The 24,493-nt window shown below is 48.1% G+C and overlaps 1 protein-coding gene across 2 annotated transcripts in view; it reads left to right on the forward strand.

Annotated features, from left to right (window-relative positions):
- The window catches only part of PIGN (phosphatidylinositol glycan anchor biosynthesis class N), a 988,499-nt gene that overhangs the window by 277,158 nt on the left and 686,848 nt on the right, over window positions 1–24,493 (forward strand). For both annotated transcript variants that reach the window (XM_069219499.1, XM_069219500.1), the window contains one exon: window positions 1,225–1,317. In XM_069219499.1, the coding sequence (XP_069075600.1) occupies window positions 1,225–1,317 (93 nt within the window). The remainder of the gene's footprint in view (window positions 1–1,224; window positions 1,318–24,493) is intronic.

Raw genomic sequence — 24,493 nt, forward strand, 5'->3', positions numbered from 1 at the left:
GATGGATACTTCTGCAGGGTTGTATTACATGATTTCCTTAGTTAATCAGCGTTACACTCCCACCGCTTGTTGGATAATGCACTGTGACTCGTTCAAAAGTCGAGGAATCTATGAGAAGAAGTTTCCATCAAAAGTAAAACTTACCCTTCAGTAACAGTATTTCTGATGGATACTTTATCTTTCAGTCCTCCCTCCTCCCCTGCTGAGATAGTGCTGTTCATAATAAGGTTCCAGTCCACTTAGATTGTGACTCTTGTTTTTATCAGTTTCAGTTCCCTTCAGCATGTGCCGGTTAGGCTCAGAAAAATCAGTGTTAACTTCTTGGGCCTGCAGAGTTGTGACTGGTGTAGCTTTGTGCGGCCTGGTGCGCTAGAGAGCTGTTTCCTAGGAAACAGTTTCAAATCCAGACTTTAATCTGGAGATAGTCATGACGTGTGAATCAGTGGACAGATATAGGTCCTAATTCACAAAATGCACTTTTGAGTAAGTTTACACTTTTGGGGACGTTTACTACATTTTTGGTAGCCACAAACTGCAAATTTATAGTAACTTATACTTTTGTAGTAAGTCCAGGACTAAAAATGACCAAAAACTTGTACTGCAACACCCTCCCATAATAAAATCCCATAGCAAATAATGCTCAAATCAATTATTTGAAGTAGTTAAAAATACAAATAAATGCAAATTAACTTAAGACAAATCTAGAAAAATAGTATGTTTATTATTTTATTTATAAAATATTTAGGAACTTATTTTGAATTTAAAAAATAACATAACAATAAATGTTACCAGTGCCTGCCATCTGTAGTTCTGGACTTACTACAAAAGTATAAGTTTACTATAAAATTGTAAGTTACTACAAAATGGCTGTTTGTGAATACCAAAAAGTAGCAAACTTACTCCAAAGTGTAAACTTTCTGAAAATTGTAATTTACCTTTGTGAATCTGGTCCAGAGTATCCATCAAATATATTCTTTCTGGAAAGCAACTTCTCATTTTCGTCTGTTGAATAATGGGAATGGACTTCTGCAACAGTGCAGAGCTGAGATGTTCAGCAGTTACTTTTCAAACTTGCCATCACTTCTATAAACGCATGTGGCACTGGTGTGGAGATATGAGCAGTGCCTCTGTCTTCATCTGTTTTCTGTAATATAGTATTTTAATTGCTTAAAATAAAGGACAGTTTTGGACTGTTTATTTACTATGTGTTTTCTATGTTTGCAGGGAATTTTGCCAGTGGAATACCTTAACAACAGCGATCGCTTTAAAGCAGAGAGCATGGCTACCAATGCTCTTCAGATTTTGGCGCAGTTCAACGTAAGTAAATGATTATTCGAAATGGCAGGCTTATCCAGCTATTTATAAATGCATATTTTCCAGCTATCATTGAGCTCCCTGAAAGTGCTGACAGTACGTTGATAATGTAGGCAAACATCAAGACCAGGAATGAAAACTTACTCTCCAGATTCAAGCTCGAACTTGTTGTGCGATGAGGCCACATTCTTTTCATCTGCTCTCTATAGTTTTTTTTGCCACCGCTTAGGTACTTTGAAATTAACCTCCACAACACAAATGAAACCCTCCGGACTATGGCCCTCATTACAACCCTGGCGGTCTTAAGAACGCCAGCGTCACAATGGCGGTCAGACTGCCACCAATGCTGTGCTTGGACAGCTATATTATGACTGCAGTGGTAGCGCTGCAGTCGGATCGCCAGTACCTCCACTTTTCCTCCACAGGACGGGGTGGTGGTGCTGGCAGTCCTAATCTGGGGATTACGACTCCCTTTTCCACCAGCAGTAGCACCCCCATGAAACAACGGGCAGAGACTTGGCATGAGCAGAGCAGTGGCCCCCCTGGCCAGCCCCGTCATGATGTTTACTATCTGCTTTGCAGACAGTGAACATTGCGACGGGTGTTGGTGCACCCTACGCACTGCAGCATTGCCGCTGGCTGGACTATGAGGCGGATACAATGCTGTAGGCCATTTCCCACTGGACCAGGTGATGGAAGCTCTGTTTCTGCCCGCCCGGGCAGAAGGCCGCACTGGGAGCAACCTGCCCTTCCGGACTTCGGCGGACGGGTTTTTCCATCCACCAAATTCATAATCGACCCCTATGTGTTTTTATCACTGGGCATTTCCCCGGTAGGCAGGAACCCTTGGAGGCCATTTTTTAGGGCAGAGGATTGTACTTTAGGGCAGGGGGCGGTTTTTGGTGTGCGGTGTGGGGGGTGTATTTATAGGTCAAGGGCTGGTATTTAGGGCAGGGGGGCACTGCTGGCACACAGGGGCGTAGCTTGATTAATGAGATTTGTAGGGATGTGAACTTCAGATTTCCCAACAATCATACTGACATTTAATGTTAAAATGCATTATACAACAAGGAGGGTGCACGAGGGGGGCTTAAAGGGCAACTGAAAGTGAGTGGAATGCAGACTGGTAGGATTACTAAATTTGAGAAAACACAGCATTTTGTAAAAATAACCATTTTTGAGGACTTTCAAAACAGGGAGCGAGAGTGTGTGTGTGCGTTTTTGTCTTTGTATCTGTAAACATCTCGTGAAATCTGACAGACACCTCAGCGTACCCAACTATTTATTTAAAACTATATTTTTATTAGAGGAGGTGTAACACCCCCGTAGCTACTTCCCTGCTGGTGCATATTGCACTTTCTCTACCTAACCCAGGCAAATACAGTGGGCATGGGGGGAGGGTGGGGTTAATAAGAGAGACATAGAGAGCACAGGCAACAAGGAGAGAAGGAGGAAGGGAGTAGAGCTCCTTTCAACAGAACAGGGCTAATTGTGGTTCTTAGTCGGGGCCTGCACACAGGGTGTCACCTGAGTACTGCCACCTCCTTCCCTACAGCATTTGCATCCATTTGGCATGCGTTGTTCCCTCACTTTCCTGTTTTGCATATGCAGTTCCTGCTGTGGTGAGCGCGAGTGCGGAAGCGCAAGCGAACGCGTAAATGCACCCATTGCTAAACCAACCATCCCGTTAGAGAGATCTGATATTGTTTACTCCCCCTGAAATACTAGCATACGGTATAAATGAACCAATAGTGTCAGAAATATGTCTGTGTTTTTTAGCCTTTCCCAGTTGCTTCTTCCACTGTTATTTTGCCCTGTTGGCCCCTCACCTGATGAGTTCCTGGTTTCCTTATTTCAGGGTCGGTCTCTGTTTATTGTATGCTTCTTGAGGTCCTTTGTTGTCAATTTTTTTGTTTATGTTTTTAGTATGAACATTGAAAGGATGTAGGGCAGGCGTCAAAGCAATCGCCTCGACATCCTGTGATTCTGGGAAAATCACTTAATCTCCCTGTGCCCACAGACAGCCCCTTGAGACCCTCAAGGGTGATAAACAACGATTTATAAATCTTCATTTCATTTCTTTGATACTGTAGATTACATGTCAAAAATTATGGACGAGGCAGTTGAAATGGAGTTAAGGTTGAGTAATTTATTGATAGTAGCATCACCTATAAAAAAAATAAAAAAAAAGATTAGAAATTCCCAGGTTTACTTGCAGTTACGGTGATCAGTAACAATGGACATCAGAAATATATTTACATCCGAGTTAAACAGTGCTTAATTTGTAAATAAAAATGTGTCGGTGCCAAAAGCTATCCTTTGAAACACGCGGCTGCAGCAATTAAATGTCCGAGAACCAAATACTGAGGCAGCATAATCCTAAAGCCATCTCGAGCCTCTTTAATACATTTACAGCCCCTCCCTGCCCATTCAGCTCACTTTTGAAGCTTTCACCTTTCTCCCTTTGTGACGCTTTTTAATTTTTCTCATCCTCCATCTTTTCTATATGTGTCTTTTGCTCGCAGTAAATGCCTGATGCGAAAAACTAAGTGCTGGTTCCCAAAGATAAGTGTTGGTGCCTCGCAAATTAAGCACTGGGTTTGTACCATTCGAACAAGCCGAAGACTTGGCAGAGCTTGTATCGTTGGTGATGAAAATTACATTGCTACAGTCATAGTACTATTAAGTTATTCCCCTGCAGATCTCCCCATCAGTAGTTTTTGGACACAATAGTAAATTGACTGGTTCAGAGGGATCTCCCGGCCTGTGTGACCCATGTTGCCCATCTAGACATGGATTGCAAAGGCAGGGGAGTGGCAATAGTCCCAATGGTCCTGCTGCAGGCATAGAAAAGAGGCCTCCTGCCCCGTGGTTTTAGTAGTAAAAGAAAGGCACAATAGGAGTTGAGTATGCTTCTGGCACCCCTGGCCCAGGTGCCATGACACTTTCTGCACTAGTGATATCTAGGCTGCAGCTGAAAGGCATGTTTTTTTGCCAAACTCACACACATTTTCTTCCTCAGGAAATAGTAAGCCTGCACAGGGAAGGAAAGCACTTACTGCACTTCACAAGATGTCTTATTTTGCACTCATTGATTTTAAAACTTTATTGATTGTTTTACAAGCATTGACTTACAGCGTGCACTTTATTATGTAAATAAAAGCTTGTTGATACTTGCATTCATGCGAGTTTGCTGGCTGGTTCATGTGGCTACCTCCTGTAATGGCATGAGACTTTGTGCACTAGTACCCATGCAGTTCTAGTCAGACTCAAAGTGGAATTGCATAACTTGTTGAGAGTTGTTAGGGTGTACTTATTAAGAGTTATGATGTGAACCGAGTGTAGTGTGCGATCGTATGCTTAGGAATAGACATCTGTCGCAGAGCTCCATGTGTGGCGTGGCCCTTTACATGCTCCTGGGCTGGGGAAGGACGCTACAACTGGTGACACAGATGAAATACCTGCCCCGAAGAACAGAGGCTGCTCACCCTGAGAGTCTGCCATGACATAGCAAACTGCTCATGTGTGCCACATGCGCCCAAATCACTAAAGAGAAACTTAAAGGTGGTGTGTGTGGAGTCAAAGCCCCACTCCACCCCACATACGGCCCTCAAAGAAGTTGAAGGCCCTGAAGAGGAGAGCATGCGAAAAGTCCACCAGAATCTGTTGGTAAGGCTGAAAGTAGAAATACTGTGGCATGCCATAACACAGATCTATCATCTGTACAGACAAAACACCAAAGGCAGTGGCAACCAGGTATGATGCAAAAAACTATACGCAACAATGATCAAGTGCAATAAAAAGAATTGTTGCTCACCCTCAGGAAAGAAAATGACAATTTACAACCTCTGATCGGGCATAATGACCCAAGTGCGAGCACACTGCCAGTGCTTGCCGGAGTTACTGGTCCAAGTGAACATCGACAGTCATCTGAAAACATATGTTCTCAACGGTGTTTAAAGAGTATGAAGTATGGCACAGCTGTGTTTCTGAACCACCACCACCATCAAGCAAAATGGACTGCGTGTATCGAGACGTTTCATGACTTCATAGATTTCCTAGCATAAGTAGATGACAAGAAGATATTACATATCAAAAAGAACCTTGCCAGTGAAGGAATAAAAGAAGTGCTGAGGAAAATCTCACAGACTGATGCAATATCTTACTGTCAGATCAAAAAAGCATGGGGTTCCAAGTTTAGTCCAGAGCCTAATGTCGACTATTAAAGCTACATTTTCAATCAAGCGAGACAGAAAGCTGGTGAAACGATGGATGAGGTTGTTGAAAGACTTGACGTTTATTGAATTCAATGATGAAGAAACCATATGCCTCAGAGTCATCAGACTCTTTTAGAAGATGCATATTGAGAGAGATGCTCCTGTTAGAGAAAATAATAATGGCTGCAAGAGCCAATGAAAGAGCAGATCGACAAGCTGCTGATACGGAAGCTGGAACAGTGAGAAATGAATCAGTGTTTATCATGAAATCCCAGTACAAGGACAAAAGTAGATGCACACCAGTCGACGTCTTTAAAGAAAAGAAAGTTGTGTTTATGATGTGGGTTTTAATTTCCCCATGAAGGTAGATGTCCGTAGAGGTTGTTGGAAAGAAAACCACTTCATAAAGGTTTGCAAAGCAAAAAAGAGAAACCAAATATGTCACTGCGAGAAGAGGAAATTATGCCAGAAGGTTCCAGGAGCATTCTAGCCACACCCACAAGACCAAAAAACTAAAAAACAGCACCAGTTACAGAAAGTAGGAACCCAACAAAGCTGATCGTCGTCAAACTCATTCTACACAGGCTCTTCTTTTTTTTTGATAAACAGGTTTTATTAGGTTTTGTGTACATTGAAACAATAGGACAAACAATCAGTGTAGCTGAGAAAACTAGACAGCATCCGAGCACAGCATTGGCAATAAATAACTTTGTGCAATAGCAGAAAAATGGCACATTTCTTCCCTCACATGGGATCCTGTTATAACTGACCGAGCCATTTTTCCCACACCCTACTGTGCTTACGAGGGCAGCCCCAGGCCTCATTAACTGGTTTCCCCTGTTGCGCACACCAGTCTACACCTCAGTGCCATTGAGAAATGGTGGGAGGTGTGGGATTCTTCCAGGGAGCCTCATTTGGCAACCATAAGGGCAGTGTCTAGAACGTTTTTATCAGCCCTCATACCCCCGGAGCCATCAAGGACCCCACACAGAAGCATTAATGGGGAAAGAGGAACTTCCCACCTTAGCACCTCAGTCAGCTCATCCACTATCGCAGACCAAGACTCCTAAATCTTAGGACAGAGCCATACCACATGATAGAAGTCGACAGGACCGTCAGGTGGGTTCGAGGGAAAGGCCCGCTTGGTGCATCCGGGCCGGGGAGAGGTAAGCAGTGTATTGGTAGCATGTCTGAACCAAGCATAACTTAGAGAATATTGTAATTGTTCCTGGTGCTATAAGGGTGTCCCTCAAATCATCGTCATCAAGGGGTCCTATCCAGCTCTCCCATCTGATTTGAAGGTGATCTGGGTTGCCTGATGCGTTGATGATCAAGCTACGGTAAAATTTAGAGACTCCCCCCCCCACCCCCTTGCCCAGTGCACCCACTCATGAGAGGTTTGGCTTCCAGTGGGCTAAATTCAGGAAGAACACTGGATTGAGTGAAGGGTGTGCCTCAGCTGGAGATAATTGTACAATTGTGTATTGGAGAGGGTGTAGGTAGCCTGAAGCTCTTGGAAGGACCGCACTTCCCGAACCACTGCAGTGGCGCTGTCTCCCATAGCCAGGTACTGTGCCAAATGGGTGTGAGTGTCAAGTTCCATTGAGTGTGGCATAGGGCTGCTCTCCAAGACAAGAGAGCTGTTTTGGTCACAAGAGGAGTGCTCTAGGGGATTGGGGAACCGTAGAGCATATCCATTATTTGGGGATGTCCTAATTGGGAGAGTTCCAGCTGATGTGCAGGGTCTGACTACCCCCGTTAAACCAGTCATGAATTGCCAGGAGATAGGAAGCCAGGTAATAAAGTTTGAGGTTGATCAGGCCCAGGCCTCCATCATACTCCGCACATATATGGGTAAGGGGTCTAGAACCATGCCATAGGAAGGAGGTCGCCGTCCTGTCCATGGCCTGGAATGAGGACCGAGATATGAGGAGAAGTACGTTTGGAAGATGTACAAGAATCTTGGGAATATCATCTTTTTATATAGGTCTGTGCGTCCCATTACATTTAAAGGAAGTGACTGCCATTTAAGGATGTTGGCTTTGACCTTCCATCTCAAAGGCTCGAGTTTAAGGGATCAGGTCAGCTCCGGGTGTAAGGCTACCCAGATTCCTAAATATTTGAAACTGAGTGGATGGATGGAAATAATCTCTTGCCTGTCAAAGCAATCATGGGACAGACCCAGGGGCACCAACACAGATTTGAAAGGATTAATCAGAAGACCAGATGCCTCCCCAAAGCACTGAAGAAGGAGAAGACATCGAGGGCCGTTTACTGCTGGCTCAGAAATATAGAGACGAACATCTTCTCCGTATAGGCTAAACAGTCTTCATGACCACCCCACCTAAATCATGCACCTGGTCGTCACTCCTAATAAGGCATGCCAGTGGCTCAATCGCTAGAGCAAAGAGGAGTGGGGACAGAGGACAACCCTGACTGGTCCCCTGGCTGATAGGGAAAGCATGGGAGAGGATGCCATTGATCTGGACGTGTGCTGTAGGATTGAAAAAAAGGGCCTGGACAAATACCCCGAAAACGGGGCCCCACCCTGGAGCACTGCAACACTGAACAAAGGTACCTCCAATCCACTGTGCTGAACGCCTTTTCAAAATCTATGAAAAGCAGAGCAAAGTCAGTAGGCAGGAGCTGACGATGGGCCAGGGCCACTTGAAATTGCAGAAGACAATGTCTCGTGCTACGAGACGGCATGAAGCTACCTTGGTTGGGGTGTATTAATATGTGTAGGACCTGTTTGAGGTCACCGTTAATGAGGGATATGCTATGGTAATAGGTGAGGCTGGGAAAGGAGGTTGTATTTTTCGAATCACCACTATTGTGGCAGTGTGTAGCTCTGGGGGAAAGGTGCCCTTGTGTCCCACTTCTTCATAAAGTGGCAAAAGTCAGGGGACCAGGATATGACGAAATGTAGTGTAGTATTCCACTGTAAACCCATCAGGTCTGGGGGTTTTCCTCGAGGCTACCGTGGTCAAGGCTGCATTTACCTCTTTGGCCGTGAATGGTTCGTCTTGTCGCGCCGTGGCGGACCGTGGTGCAAGGCGAGCATTTGGCTCGGGGCACGGCTGTGTTTCATAGCAGCCGGGCGTGCTGTGCTCCTACTGTGCTTTACTTTCTCACTCGAGGCTCCAAATTGGGAATGGAGCCTCAGCGAGTCTTGGGCGTGGCGCGCCCTCAATTTTTACTTGGGCACATTCCCCCACACCCCTCACTTACCTGGTAAACCTTTCCTTTTTTCTTCTTTCTTTTCTTTTTCTTCCTTTCCTCGTGTTTTTATGTGCACCGTGGCTACCAGAAAGGACCGCCCTTACGTGGGTCAAAACAGAACCGGCAAGAATCAAGACCTTTCTGCAGTTCCAGGGGGGCCAAAGACATAAACGAAGAGTAGCCCGTGATAGATTACAGCGCCAAACGAACCAGACTTCGTCGAGCAGAATGGAGAATACCGCAGTGGCTGCTGCAGAACCCAACCAGTCGCTACTCTTAACTATTCAACAGCAAGCCCAGGAACTGCAACAATTAAGAAATGAAAATGCAGCTTTATCACAAGCCCTGGCACCCTGAACCACAGATGTTCCCACTGTCTCTACTACTATGCCTCGTTTCTCAGGAGATCTAAATAAGCTACAAGAATTTCTTGATGCTCTGACTGTCTATTTTTCCTTTCGACCAACACAATTTGCGCAAGATAAAATAAAAGTGGATTATCTCATCAGTGCCTTGTCTGGTCCTGCCTTGGCGACTCCGTTAGTAGTCTCCAATGACCCTGTGCTGTCTGACTATTCAGCTTTTGTCACTGCATTTAAACAAATGTTTGAACGCCTGGGATTGAAGGCGTCAGCAGAAGAAGATTTATGTGACATTCAGCAAGGTACCCAAGATGTTCTCCAATATATAATACGCTTCAGACAATTGGCAGCCGAGACGACATGGGTAGAACGTACTCAGGTGACTCTTTTTCGTAGAGGTCTACTTTGAAATAAAGGACGAATTAGTACATTCTGCTAGAGTGGACAATTTACGAGGATTGATGGATTTAGCACTCTCCATAGAGTATCGTCTACAAGACCGTCGTCTAGAAAAGAGAAAGAATCGTGGACCTTCTCATGAAGGAAATCCACGTACAATCGTCCAACGTTCTAAAGAGCCTCGACCTGAATTGAGGGAGACAACAGAAGGGGAACCAATGCAAATAGACACTGCCTGTGACCTCTCTCTACTAGTGAACGCGAAAATAGATGGAGAAGAGGATTATGTCTATATTACGGAGCTTCCGGCCACTTGCTCCGCACTTGCCTAGTCCTTCTTGTGAAGTCCTTGGGAAACGCCAAGTCTCATTCTCTGTGAGAAGGGAGAGGACGGGATCTTCTGCAATACCTTCCATCAGTTCTTCCAAAGAAGATGCCACTGTCCTGTTTCTGTTACCTGTTACCATGCAATTACCTGACGGTCAGGAAGAAAGAGCTTTGGCATTATTAGATTGTGGAGCCAGTGCAATGTATATGGATGAGGCCTGGGCCAAGAAACAACAAATTCCACGACTACCAAAGGACGATCCAGAACAAGTGAATACTGTAGATGGATCCCTATTATCATCCGGTCCTGTCATCAATACCACTTCTGCTCTATGTCTACACTTTGAAAAGCATCAGGAACATGTCTCTTTTGATTTAATCTCCTCCTCTAATCATACAATAATCCTAAGAATACCCTGGTTTATGAGACACAATCCGTATATCTATTGGGAAACCAGAACTACTTCCCTGTCTTCTAAATTCTGTCAAGACCGTTGCTATGCCTCTGAAACCTATTGGTCCCCAAAGAAGATGTTATCTCAGAACAGGAATTAGGGTGTTCCATAAACTCTATTCAAGGGGTACCTAGTCACTATCTGGATTATATAGACATGTTCCAAAAACTATCAAAACCAGTACTACCCCCACATAGAGACTACGATTGGACCATTCTCCTCGAACCTGGAGCAGTTGTTCCCTTTGGTAGAATGTATTCTCTTATGGAACCTGAAAAACAGATATTTAAGGACTATCTGCAAGAAAATCTACAAAGTGGTCGTATTGCACCATCTTCTCCTGCTGGGGCTCCTCTCTTCTTCGTGCCCAAGAAGACGAAGGATCTACGTCCCTGTATAGACTTTTGTGGATTAAATTAAATCACTATAAAAGACCGATATCCATTACTTCTCATCAAAGACATATTGGAAGCAGTTAGGGGGGCACAGATTTTTACAAAATGAGGTCTTCGGGGAGCATACCATCTCTTAAGAATTAAGGAAGGAGATGAGTGGAAAACTGCCTTTCAAACACCCTTTGGTTATTACGAATGTAGGGTAATGCCTTTTGGTTTAACAAACGCCCCCTTTGTTTTTCAAAGATTCATGGATTCAATATTCTACGACCTGTTGAATCACACTGTAGTGATTTATTTAGATGATATCCTTATATATTCCAGACACACTGAAGTCCACACTGAACACGTAAAGCAAGTATTAAACAGACTTAGGCAACATCAGCTCTAATATAAACCTGAGAAATGTGAATTTGATAACACAGAGGTGAAATATTTAGGTCATCACATTAGTCAGATTGGTATCTCCATAGATCCACAGAAGGTTCAGGCCATTCTAGATTGGCCATCCCCCTCATCAATCAAGGAAACTCAATGTTTCTTAGATCTGGCCAACTTTTACTTTCCATTTATTTCAGACTTTGCAACAGACTAGTCAAATCACACAGACTCTTCAAAAAGAGAGTTTGCGAAACAGTTTTCTGTGGACAAACGTGGCTGAAAATGCTTTCCAAAACCCAAAACAAGCCTTCATCCAAGCACCTACACTACGGCACCCGGACACCAACAAACAATTCATAGTTGCTACTGATGCTTCGGAAAGAGCTATTGGGGCAGCATTAATACAACAACAGGACAACGACGAATTAGAACATCCAATATTTTATCTGTCTCGTGTGCTCTCTGATTCTGAGCAAAATTATTTGGTATTGGAAAGAGAACTCCTAGCTCTAAACACAGCTTGCCAAGAGTGGAGACAATTCCTCATGGGTTCTAAAGAACCATGTGAAGTAAGAGCAGACCATCGCAATTTACAATGCCTACGAAATTTTCAGTGTCAGAACAGTCGGCAAACCCGTTACTCTTTTTTCTTTAGTCAATACGATTTTTATAGTACCTATATTCCAGGTTCTCAAAATATTTTGGCAGATGCTCTATATCAACGCTACCCTAAAAGTATTAACACCCCTTCACAGTCTCTAATTGAGCCAGCCAAAATAATTGGTTTAGTCCAGTCTTTCCTCAATGAAGTACAGTCTGAGTACTCAACTCTCTCAGAGCAAGAATTAAAGAAACTGCGTCCAAAAGTACACAAGAGTAAAGGGTACTACTGTCATAAAGACTGGTTATTCCTACCTTCTAAGAAAGTGCAAAAAAAGGCACTCCAAATGTGTCACGACTCCTCTATGGCCGCTCATCGTGGTATCAAAGCCACGCTGGAATTGCTCCTTCGCTCTTTTTGGTGGCCTACACTGAAGCAAGATGCTGAAAGTTATGTGGTATATTGTCCCATTTGCGCCCAAGCAAAAATACCCCATACGAGGCCTGCAGGTCTACTTCAACCTTTACCGGTTCCACTAGCCTCCTTGCGTACAATATCAACCGATTTTATGTGTTCTTTGCCTCCCTCGACGGTAAACCAAGTTATAATGGTGACTGTATATTTGTTTACAAAAATGGCTCATTTTACTGCCTTTAAGAAGTTACCTACATCTAAAGAATTGAGCCAGATATTCATCCAAGAAATCTTTCGTCTCCATGGCCTTCCTCAAGTTATTGTGTCAGATCGGGGTCCTCAATACATATCACAGTTTTGGAAGTACTTCTGTAAGGCCTTAAATATCGATGTAGTCTTATCTTCTGGATTTCATCCTCAAACCAATGGGCAGACGGAACGTCTGAATCAAGGACTTTCAGCAATATGTCCGCTGTTTTTGTAATTTCACTCAGAGTAACTGGAGCACATACTTACCCATTGCTGAATTTTCTTAAAATACCGTACATAGTGCCTCAAATGCCACGCCTTTCTCCTGCTCATATTGATTTCATCCCAAATCTTTTCCTACGACTACACATGCTCTTCAATGCCAATATCAAACGCCAGTGAAGTAGATGGATGGGCTATGATGATATCAACCAAGGAACAACATGCACATGCCGGTTTGGTTACTTGCAAGGAAGAACAAAAGGCAAGGACAAACCATCAAACAAACAACTGAATTCATTTGGACCCTGCCCCAAGATTACTATAAAAGTAAATTATTGCCCCATAAGCTTTATTATAGACAGTGGTGCATCAATCAAGCTCATACCATTCGAGATGTTTAATAGCCTGTCTCCTGTGCCACGCTTCAACCCATCAAACACAAAGGCATACACTGGGCTGCCTCCAAACCATTGCAGAGTCAAGAGTCCTGCATAGTGACAATGCAACATAAAGCAGTATCTTTGCTGCCACGAGTGCCAATAAAAACATGCTCATCCTGAGGGACTTATTTAAACTCATTCATGGAAGAGGAACACTCGACCTTTTGCTGACGATGTGGAATTTCAAAAATTACAAAATGTACAAGATGAACTGTTTATAGCCAAGGAAGGTGTTGTGTTGAGAAACACAAGAATTGTCATACTCAAGAGCCACAGACAGCAAGTCATTGAACTAGCCCATGGATTTGGCATCCTTGGTGTGGTCTCCCATAACGTTTTGCCACTGTTTCCCAGGTTGTTGATGTGTGCTGGACTCTGTTTTTGTTACTCTGGGCACTTTACCACTGCTATCCAGTGCTAAAATGCAAGTGCTCCTATGTAAAATATATGTGTAATTGACTTTCCATGACTGGCATATTTGATTTACTAGTAAGTCCCTAGAACAGTGCACTAGAGGTGCCCAGAGCCTGTAAATCAAATGCTACTAGTGGGCCTGCAGAACTGGTTGTGCCACCCACATAAGTAGCCCTGTAAACATGGGTCAGGCCTGCCACTGCAGTGTCTGTGTGTGCAGTTTTTAAACTGGCAATTCGACTTGGCAAGTGTAGCCGCTTGCCAGGCCTAAACTTTCCCTTTTTCATACATGTAAGGTTCCCCTAAGGTAAGCCCTAGGTATCCCCATTGACAGGGTGCAGTGTATGTTAAAGGTGGGATATGTACTTATGTGTTTTACATGTCCTAACAGTGAAATACTGCCAAATTTGTTTTTCACTATTGCAAGGCCTATCCCTCTCATAGGTTAACATGGGGGCTGCCTTTAAATAGTATTAAAGTGCAGATTATGTTAGGGAGCAGATACAAATATGGAGTTTAAGTTCTCTGAGCTCACAATTTAAAAATACATCTTTTAGTGAAGTTGGTTTTTAGATTGTGTGTTTTAAAATTCCACTAGTAGAAAGTAGTCATTTTCTTGCTTAAACCATTCTGTGACTCTGCATGTTTGTGGATTTCCTGTCTGAGTCAATTTGACAGTTGGGCTATTTGCACCTCTCTCTTGACAGTGACACAAAGGGAGCTGGGGTGTAGCCTACATATACTGATGAGCCATCTGTGCTAGGATGGAGGGGAGGGGTGTTCATTCACACCTGAAAGGACTGTGCCTGCCCTCACACAATGCAGTCTCTGACCCCCTGGTGGGTGTCTGGGGCCTGGCCTAGGCAAGGCAGGATTTCACAAACAAGAGAGTCTTTCCTTTGAAGTAGGCCTACTTCAAAGGCACAAAGGGGAATAAGAAGAGCCCCAAAACCCCTTAAAATTAAATCACTTCTGGAATCAAGAGGAACCTCTGCCAAGGAGAAGAGCTGATAAGAAGTGCTGCCCTGCCTGTGACTGTGCTTTGTGGAGCTGTCCTGCAGTTGCTGCTTCTGCCTGTGAAGGGGATAAAAACTGGACTTTGTGGTATATTCCTGCTTGAGAAGAATCTCCAGGGGCTTGGACTGAGCTTGCCCCTTGTTCTGAAGTCTCAGGGCCATCATAGACTTCCTGTACCAGCACCTGGACTCTGCAGAGACTCCTGCCCTGACAAGTGGTGCCCTATCCAGTCCCTGGGCCCTTGAAAGGAGAACCTGGTGAAAATAAAAAAAACTGACTTTGTACGACTCCAGACCAATGACCCTGCCGAATCATGTGATGCCGCCTGCAACCAACTCCGTGGTCCTCGCTGGAGCGCGACAACCTTCGCAGGCCTGACACCGCTGCAGCCCCACCGAAGTACGCGACTCTGTGGAAGTCGCACACCATGTCGTGACTGACTCTGCTTGAAGTGCGCGGAGTCAACGCTTTGCACCGACGCCGCATCACCTCCACCGCTCCGCAGCAAGGACCCAACGCCTCTTTGTGATGCCTCAGCTCCTTCGCCCCGCAGCACCGGAAGCGAAGCTGCCTCAGATCCAGCGACACAGTGATCCCCGACTTCGCACACCGGCTTGTTTTCACACTTTACTAAGGTTCTGTACCTGGGGGTCTGTGTGACTCCGTGCCCGGCGCCGCTGGCGACGGATGGTTGGGAACGACTCCGTCACGATGCTGTGTTAACACCTCATCGACCCATTTTGTGTTTCTAAGCACTATTTTTAAGTTTAATCTTTAAAAATTCATAACTTGACTTGTGTATGTTTGTTTTTTTGTCGTTTTGGTCTTGTTTTGTTTAGATAAATATTGGCTATTGTTCTAAACCTGTGTTGAGTCATTTTGTGGTATTTTTACTGTATTACTGTGTGTATTGGTACAAATACTTTACACCTGGTCTCTGAAGTTAAGCCTGCCTGCTCGTGCCACGCTACCAAGGGGGTGAGCGGGGGTTAACTGAGGATGATTCTCCTTTACCCTGACTAGAGTGAGGGTCCTTGCTTGGACAGGGGGTAACCTGACTGCCAACCAAAGACCCCATTTCTAACAAAGGACATTGTGGCATCATAGCCACCAAAAGAGCCCTAAGAGACAGAGGTGGCCATTACAACCCTGGCGGTCGGTGTTAAAGTGGCAGTAAAACTGCCAACAGGCCGGCGGTAAAAAAAAATGGAATTATGATTGTGGCGGAAACCGGCAACATAGACAGCCACTTTAACACTCCAGCCGCCACGGCGGTACAAACAAACACTGCGGCGGTAACCGCCAACAGATAGGCGGAAGACAAGGTTCCGTCCACTGTATTACAACAGTCCAATCCGCCACCTTTTCCGGAGCGGATTCACCGCGAACAAAAACACGGCGGAAACAGGACTTCGAAGGGAAAACACTCACCTCTACACACCCCACGAGGAACCAGGACGCCATGAAGCCGGAACTTCAGATACTCCCAGCCTTTATCTTCCTGTTCCTCTAACAGGAGCACGTCACTATGCAAGGACGCACCTACAGAATTATGCAGGTGCCATTTATTTTATATCCATGATGAAAGGCGCCACTTGGATCAATAAATTAAAAATTACTTTTTTTGCATGAAAGTACAAAATAAAAATAGAAAAAATGCAACGGCGGTGTGGGGAGAAACGGAGGAGTGGGAGGGAAAGCCGGTGAGGTACGAGGGGAAAAACAGCACATGTATGTGAGAGCAACACAGAGCGTCAGAGGGTAGGGCAGTTTGAGGGCGAGAAGAAAAAACAAGCATTTGCAATGCAACTGGTCACGCGTTTGCTCGTGTTAGAGCTGATAGCGGTGTAAACTCCTAACCCGACTTTTCACCTATTGGGCAAAAGTGCATTCATATACGTAACAAGTGCAATTAACTATGTAAAGCGCTCGACTTCTGCCAAGCGAGATCGCGCTCCTAAATTGGAGAAAAAGAAGTCCACGAGCCCGATGGAAAACATCGAGCCTTGCATGTTTTCTGTACTTGGTCGCTGCGCTCAGGGAGAGCTAGCCACTATGAACAATTATATACACCAAGAACACAAGTCAAAGGGATTCCACTTCATAGTCCGTGGACCACTGGGCCCAAAAGGCATGGACGAGGCCCACACTCAATACCCGAACAAGACGGAGAGAACACTGCAGGGGCATCAGATAGAAATAAAACAGTCACCTCAGGGGGAAGGGAAGGGGGGGTACCTCAGCCGGATGCGTGCACGAAGCCAGATCCAAGAGGGGGCTCCATGCCCATTGATGTATCCTGGGGAGTGCAAAGCCACAGTCTTTCAAGTCTCTACAGTGGGTGGGTTGCCCACTGTGCAATCCTGGGGAGTGAAAAGCCACAGTCTCTCAAGTCTCTACAGTGGGTGGTTTGCCCACTGTTCAATCCTGGGGAGTGCAAAGCCACAGTCTCTCAAGCGGATAACAGTCTCCACTGGTTCTGGAGGGGGCTTTGTGCCCAGAGTGCTTCATCCTGCCAAGGACTGAGGTAGTGGATGCTTTTCTCCACTGGTTCTGGAGGGGGCTTGGTGCCCAGAGTGCTTCATCCTGCCAAGGACTGAGGTATTGGATGCTTTTCTCCACTGGTTCTGGAGGGGGCTTGGTGCCCAGAGTGCTTCATCCTGCCAAGGACTGAGTTAGTGGATGTGAATCTCCACTGGTTCTGGAGGGGGCTTGGTGCCCAGAGTGCTTCATCCTGCCAAGGACTGAGGTAGTGGATGTGAATCTCCACTGGTTCTGGAGGGGGCTTGGTGCCCAGAGTGCTTCATCCTGCCCGTGGCGGCCTCAGTAGCGTAGTAATCATTGGCGCTCACTGTCCTGCGGTGGTGCTGGCGGTCTTGTCCTGGGCAGCGGGGCGGCGCTGGCGGTCCTCTCTTGGGCTGCTGCTGGCGGTCCTGTCTTGGGCAGCAGGGCTGCTGCTGGCAGTCCTCTCTGGGGCAGCGGGGCTGCTGCTGGCGGTCCTCTTTTGGGCAGTGGGGCTGCTGCTGGCGGTCCTGTCTTGGGCAGTGGGGCTGCTGCTGGCGGTCCTCTCTTAGGCAGTGGGGCTGCTGCTGGCGGTCCTCTCTTGGGCAGCGGAGCAGCTGGCGGTCCTGTCTTGGGCAGCGGGGCTGCTGCTGGCGGTCCGCTGCTGCTGGCGGTCCTGTCTTGGGCAGCGGGGCTGCTGCTGGCGGTCCGCTGCTGCTGGCGGTCCTGTCTTGGGCAGCGGGGCTGCTGCTGGCGGTCCTGTCTTGGGCAGCAGGGGTGCTTCTGGCAGTCCTGTCTTGGGCAGCTGGCAGTCCTGTCTTAGGCAGCGGGGCTGCTGCTGGCGGTCCTGTCTTGGGCAGCGGGGCTGCTGGCGGTCTTGTCCTGGGCAGCGGGGCCAGACTTGCTGGTTTTAATGTGCCCCTTCCCCAGCTTGGATGGTGTCGCAGCTGTCTCCACACTCCCAACTGTACCCCTGGGAGCGGCTTTGGTGGCTGATTTCTTCCCCCTCTCCCGCAGGGCAACTGGCCAACTTTTTATGCTTGACAGGTGGGAGACTGTCCTCCTTGCCACACGGGCTGCCCTGCTGCACTCCATAATCCGATGACTACTGGCACCACTGGTCCCGCCGATGTTGTGGCTGAGGTGCTAGGTTGGGACCTGGAGAGTCGGGCCCTAGAAGACTGAAGGGGTGGGGGAGATGAGGGAAAGAGGTCAAGGTTGGCCAGGAAAAATTTCTTCGGAACACTGGGACGGGTAGCTGGAGGGGGTTTGGGAGTGGAGGAAGAGGTAGTGGTTGTAGGAGGTGGACGTTTGCTGACTTTGGGTGAAGGTGCATGGGCTGGAGGCTGTCGTGAGGTGGATGGCTGTTGGGTGGGTGTGTGGCTGCATTTGTGCACCTTGAGAGGTGGCCTCACAGACACACTGGGAGAGGACACGGACGTGTGAATGGTAGTGGGGGTGGTGACTGCACATGAGCGGGGTGTGGTGGTTGGTGTGCTGGTGATGGACATAGTGGCTGAGGATGTAGTGCATGCAGGTTTGAGTGGAGATGAGACAGGGAGGGAGACGAGGAGGAGGGGGACACAGTGGAGCCAGTGGATGTTGGTGTGTCTGCATGGGTCTGATGCTTGCGTGAGTGCCTGTGGGATGTGTGGTGCTTATGTTTGCCTGAGCTTCCCTTGTGTGTTGAGGTGTGTGCATGCTGGTCTGATGGTGTGCTTGGGATAGGCTGAGGTACAGGGGTGTGGGTCTGGGTGGAGGAAGTTGGAGGGGGGAGGCTAGAGACAAGGACAATGGCTGCCATCAGTGCTGAGGCCAGAGTCTAAAATGCTCGCTGAAGGGCTGCTTGACCAGAGTGAATGCCCTCCAGGTATGCATTGGTTTGTTGCAACTGCCTCTCTACACCCTGGATGGCATTCAAAATGGTAGACTGCCCAACAGTGAGGGACCTGAGGATATCAATGGCCTCCTCACTGAAGGCAGCAGGGGTGACTGGGGCAGGGGCTAAGGTGCCTGGGGCAAAGGTGATGCCCACCCTCCTGGGTGAGCGGGTACGGGGCAAAAGCTGAGGGGCTGCTGGGAGGGCAGTCCTGGTAGGGGGGGTGGCAGCTGTACTTATAGATGCGTGGAGCACAGATGGGCCCGCCACCGCAAGGGAGCTCTCATCAGAGGAGTTGTCCGTATCGCTGGTGTCAGCTCCTGTCCCCGCTGTGGAGCTCCCCTCGCCCTCCGTCCCACTGGTGAATTCAGACTCCGTTGTTTTGCCCTCCAGGGCCATGTGGGATGCAGCTCCCTCCTGCTCCGGTGACACTGCTCCTCCGCCTGATGATGCTAATGCACACAAGAACAGGGAGACCACAAAAAGGGGGGGAAGACAGAAGAAAGACATGTTGAGTGCATGCAATACCGCTACCGTTGGCGGACACGACAGACACAGAAGGCCCCTGCACTACGCCGCGCACTTGGAGTCCACTATTCAATCCCAGGGACATGGGTTACAAGGCTATGGGTTATTTCTGCACACATGGATGTCACAGGAGCCTGACTAGGTGTAGTTGGCACTGTACACAGGTGGGGTGCCACAGGGCCTGCCTTAAGTAGGGTCCTTGCCTACTAAACTCGCCCTGGCATAGGGGAACCCACAGCCCACCTCCCTCACCCAGACACCTCCAATGCACGCTGAATCAGCAGAATGAGAGTGTATTCACCCCCTTGTTGCTGCTGTGATGCCCTCAAGCGCCCATCCAACTCCGGGTGCGCCACCGCCAGGATCCTGAACATCAGGGCGCTCATGGTTCGACGGGCACCCCTACCACATTGGGAGGCCATCCCCAGCTGGGCCTCTGCCGTCTTCTTGCTCCAGTGGCGAATGTCCTCCCATCTTTTCCGGCAGTGGGTGCTCCGTCTGTGGTAGAACCCCAAGGTCCGGACTTCCTTGGCGATGGCACGCCAAATGTCCTTCTTCTGGTGGGCGCTGACCTACAGGAATAGTACAGGGGAAAAGGAGAAGATATTATCTTCCGCACCGTCACAGGCATTGGCCCGCATCCCTACCCTTGCCATGACACACATGCACTCACCGTCTTTTCATGCACGCCTCATTCTCACCCCCCCCTATCTTTCATCCACCCCACTCCACACAGGCATTGCCCATACAGCGTGCTCACAGTGTACTTACCTGTTTGTCTGGAGGACCGTAGAGTAGCGTGTACTGGGGAGGACCCCATCCACCAGTTTCTCCAACTCCTCTTTGCTGAAGGCAGGGGCCCTTTCCCCAGACACACGAGCCATTGTCTTTTCCAGACTGAGGTCACAGCAGCGCTTGCAGTGTAGGTCCTCTCCTGTCGAAGATCAGGTATCAAGTGATTAAACAGAGAGAAAATGGCAGTCACGTCCGCGGCGTACATCGTCATTGGCTCCTGGGACCCATAGGGTCCAATGTTAACCAATGCAGGATTGCGCCGCAGTCTCCGACCACCTACCGCGACTGTGTACAACACCAGCGAAATTACCTCATATCCCCTTGTCCCACTTTACAGGTCAGGCAGCCGCCATTTCATGGGCCCACATGGTATTATTTTTGACTGCGTCACACATATGTAGGCCTTGCCTAAACACTCATACAGGCAAATTTCGAATTTCTAATATTTTCAGAGTAAGCTGTGTCAACGTACCTCAGAGTTGGTTGACTCTCTGCTCGCTGTTCTCCTCCATAAGCACCGTCCACTGGGGCATGTGAGGAGATGGCGGCATCCTCCGGTGTACAGACCACTGGTGGACCTGTCGACAATGGAGGAGCGACATGCGATCATCACCTACCAATCCTGGAACTGTGTGCCCAGTTGGAGCCAGACCTGATGTCAGCTATCCGCCATCCCACAAGAATCCCCCCTCAAGTGCAGGTGCTGTCAGTACTCCATTTCCTAGCAAGTGGGTCTTTTCAAACTACACTGGCCATAGCATCAGGGATGTCCCTGCCTATGTTTTTCAACGTGTTGTCCAGAGTGTTGTCTGCCCTGCTGAAACACATGCGGAGCTACATCGTTTTCCCTCAGGTGGAGGATTTGCCGACAGTAAAAGGTGATTTCTATGCCCTGGGACATATCCCCAACATCAGAGGTGCCATTGATGGGACACATGTGGCCTTGGTACCCCCCACAGGAGTGAACAGGTGTACAGAAACTGGAAGAGTTACCATTCCATGAATGTGCAGATGGTGTGTTTGGCAGACCAGTACATCTCCCATGTTAATGCCAAATTCCCTGGATCAGTGCATGACGCTTACATCCTGCGGAATAGCAGCATTCCTTATGTGATGGGGCAACTCCAGAGGCACCGGGTGTGGCTATTAGGAGAGCACATGGACCCAATACAGTGGGAATAGTTGTCTGGGTCTATGGATGTCCCTATGAGTTTGTGTGTGTCTAACAGTTGTTCCTCGCCATTTGCAGGTGACTCTGGTTACCACAACCTTTCATGGCTACTGACCCCAGTGAGGAATCCCAGGACAAGGGCAGAGGAACACCACAATGAGGCCCATGCGCGGACTAAGAGGATTATAGAGCGGACCTTCGGCCTCCTGAAGGCCAGGTTCCGGTGCCTCCATATGACAGGGGGTTCCCTATTCTACTCACCAAAGAAGGTATGCCAGATCATTGTGGCCTGCTGTATGCTTCACAACTTGGCTTTGCGATGACAGGTGCCTTTTCTGCAGGAGGACCGGATGGAGGTCTCGTGGCAGCTGTGGAGCCTGTGGACAGTGAAGACGAGAAAGCAGAAGAAGAGGACATCTACAACAGGAACACGGTGATCCTGCAATACTTCCAGTGAGACACAAGTAAGAAGACAACACTGCCTGCTACATCTGATTTAAATGTACTACCTCTCTACTGTCTGTCATTTTCACCCAGTGTATGGTCACTGAGTTGTCACTTTCCCTTACGATTTCACAGATGTGGGTCCCACTGTGTGACATCTGCTTTGTTTCCTCATGGACTATAGCTGTGTGACATAGGTATGTTGACATTACATTTGAATGAGCATTTTGCCACTGTAATTGCTAAAACACAATTTCGAAATCACAGACAGACTCCTGATTGTTTTGTGCTTTAAGGTTGTTTATTTAAGTGCTCAATATTGGAGGGGGTTTTAAAATGGTGAGGGGTGATTGTGGAGGAATGTCCATGGCAGAGTCCAGTCTATTAGTCTCACAGGGGCATTGTCCAAAGGGGCATAGGAAGTGGAGCTGGGGCAGTTTAAGAATGGACAGGGTGGCAAGGTGGTACAAAAGGATGACAATCAGGGTGGTCTCGTTTCTTGGCGGGGGTCTTGGCATCGTTCTCTGTCTTTGTCCTGGATCTCAGGGACCGTTTGCGGGGTGGTTCTCCCTCTGCAGGGGGTGGGGTGCTGGTGTGGTGGTCCTGTGGCGGTGCCTTCTGTCCACTAGCGCCGGCGGAGGTGGTGGGCAGTTCATCGTCCAGGCTAGTGTCAGGGGCCCCTTGTTGTGCCACAGTGTCCCTCCTGGTGTTGACAAGCTCCTTCAGCACCCCTACAATGGTGCCCAAGGTGGAATTGATGGATTTGAGTTCCTCCCTGAACCCCAAATACTGTTTCTCTTGCAGCTGCTGGGTCTCCTGAAACTTGGCTAGTACCGTTGCCATCATCTCCTGGGAATGGTGGTAGGCTTCCATGATGCTGGAGAGGGCCTTGTGGAGAGTGGGTTCCCTGGGCCTGTCCTCCCCCTGTCGCACAGCAGCCCTCCCAGTTCCCCTGTGTTCCTGGGCCTCTGTCCCCTGAACCGTGTGCCCACTGCCACTGCCCCCAGGTCCATGGTGTTGTTGGGGTGGTGAGTTAGCCTGGGTTCCCTGTAGTGGTGGACACACTGCTGCTTGACGGGTCCTGGGGACAGAGGTATGGGCCCGCTGGGTGGGTGCTGTGCTGGTGTTTCCAGAGGGGGGAAGGTCTGTAGTGGCTTGTACCAGTGTGAGGGGAACCGACTGTCCCGATGTCCCAGATGGGCTGGGCTGGTCATCTAGATCCAGTTGGACAGAGCTGCTGTCATCACTGTGGGCCTCTTCTGTGGGTGGAGTGGACATATCTGGACCCTCCTGTTCGGTGACGTTTGGTAGGGGTCCTGCAGGGGTGTAAAAGCATGATTATTGCATCTGTGTGTGCGATGGTGTGCAATGGGTGGATGGCCGTGTACCCCAGTGCTTGAATTCCTGTGTAGGACCTTGTATGATAATGGTTTAGGGGGTGTATGGGTATGGGTATGTGCAGTAGCCATGCTTTGGTGATGGGTGTCCATGCTTTGGTGTTGTATGTGTGGTTTGTGATATTGGGACATGTGTGAGGAGTTGGAGTGATGGGGGTGAGGGTGAGGGTATGTGATGACATGCAGGTAGGGTGGGGGATAAGGTAGTAAAGATTTGTCTTACCAGAGTCCATTCCTCCAGCTACTCCTGCAAGGCCCTCAGGATGCAGTATAGCCAAGACCTGCTCCTCCCATGTTGTTAGTTGTGGGGGAGGTGGTTGGGGTCCACCGCCAGTCCTCTGTACCGCAATATGGTGTCTTGAGACCACGGAACGCACCTTCTCCCGGAGGTCGTTCCACCTCTTCCTGATGTCATCCCTAGTTCCTGGGTGCTGTCCCACTGCGTTGACCCTGTCCACGATTCTTCGCCATAGCTCCATCTTCCTAGCTATGGAGGTGTGCTGCACCTGTGATCCGAATAGCTGTGGCTCTACCCGGATGATTTCCTCCACCATGACCCTGAGCTCCTTCTCAGAGAACCTGGGGTGTGTTTGCGGTGCCATGGGGTGGTGTGGGTGATGTGTGGGGTGGTGTGTGTTGTGATGTGTGGGGTGATATTTAGAGGTGTGATGTGTGAGGTGCGTGGATGTTATGTGAGTGATGGTGTTGAGTGCCTGTGGATGCTCGTTTGTAGATGGTGGTGTCTCTCTCTGTGCTTCTTTCTCAATTGTTGTCGTAGGGGTTTGTGGGTGATGTGGGTGTGTGTTTTATATTGTATTGGATGTGTGAGAGTTGTGTGTGTATGTGTATCAGGTGTGTGTATTTCGAATTGTCCAATGTGGCTGTGTTTTGTAAATGTGTGTGTATTTTGAGCGCAGTGGTGTGTACCGCCAGTGGAATACCGCGGTTGAAAGACCGCTGCGTGGATTTGTGGGTTGTGATAGTGTGGGCGTATTCTTGTTGGCGTGACGGTGGAGGTTTTATTATCGCCAGTTTATCACTGACCTTTGGTGTGGTGGACTTGTGTGGGTGTCTAGATTTTGGCGGATTCCGGCCCTTGGGTCATAATGACGTGGCAGAATTCCGCGGCAGTGTGTTGGCGGTCTTCTGCACGGCGGTAAGCGGCTTTTATCGCCAATGTTGTAATGACCCCCAGAGTGTGGTTCCCGTGCTTAGATGAGCGAGTTGAGAAGGAACTAAAAGAGTACTATCTTTGCAGCAGCCTTTCCCCCAAAGTGGCACAGCATCCATGGACAATATCTGATCTTCCTGCACAGGTCTGGGAAAGAGTTCCAGTTGATTTCTTTGG

The sequence above is a fragment of the Pleurodeles waltl genome, chromosome 2_2, assembly GCF_031143425.1.
Source record: "Pleurodeles waltl isolate 20211129_DDA chromosome 2_2, aPleWal1.hap1.20221129, whole genome shotgun sequence".
NCBI classification, from domain to species: domain Eukaryota; kingdom Metazoa; phylum Chordata; class Amphibia; order Caudata; family Salamandridae; genus Pleurodeles; species Pleurodeles waltl.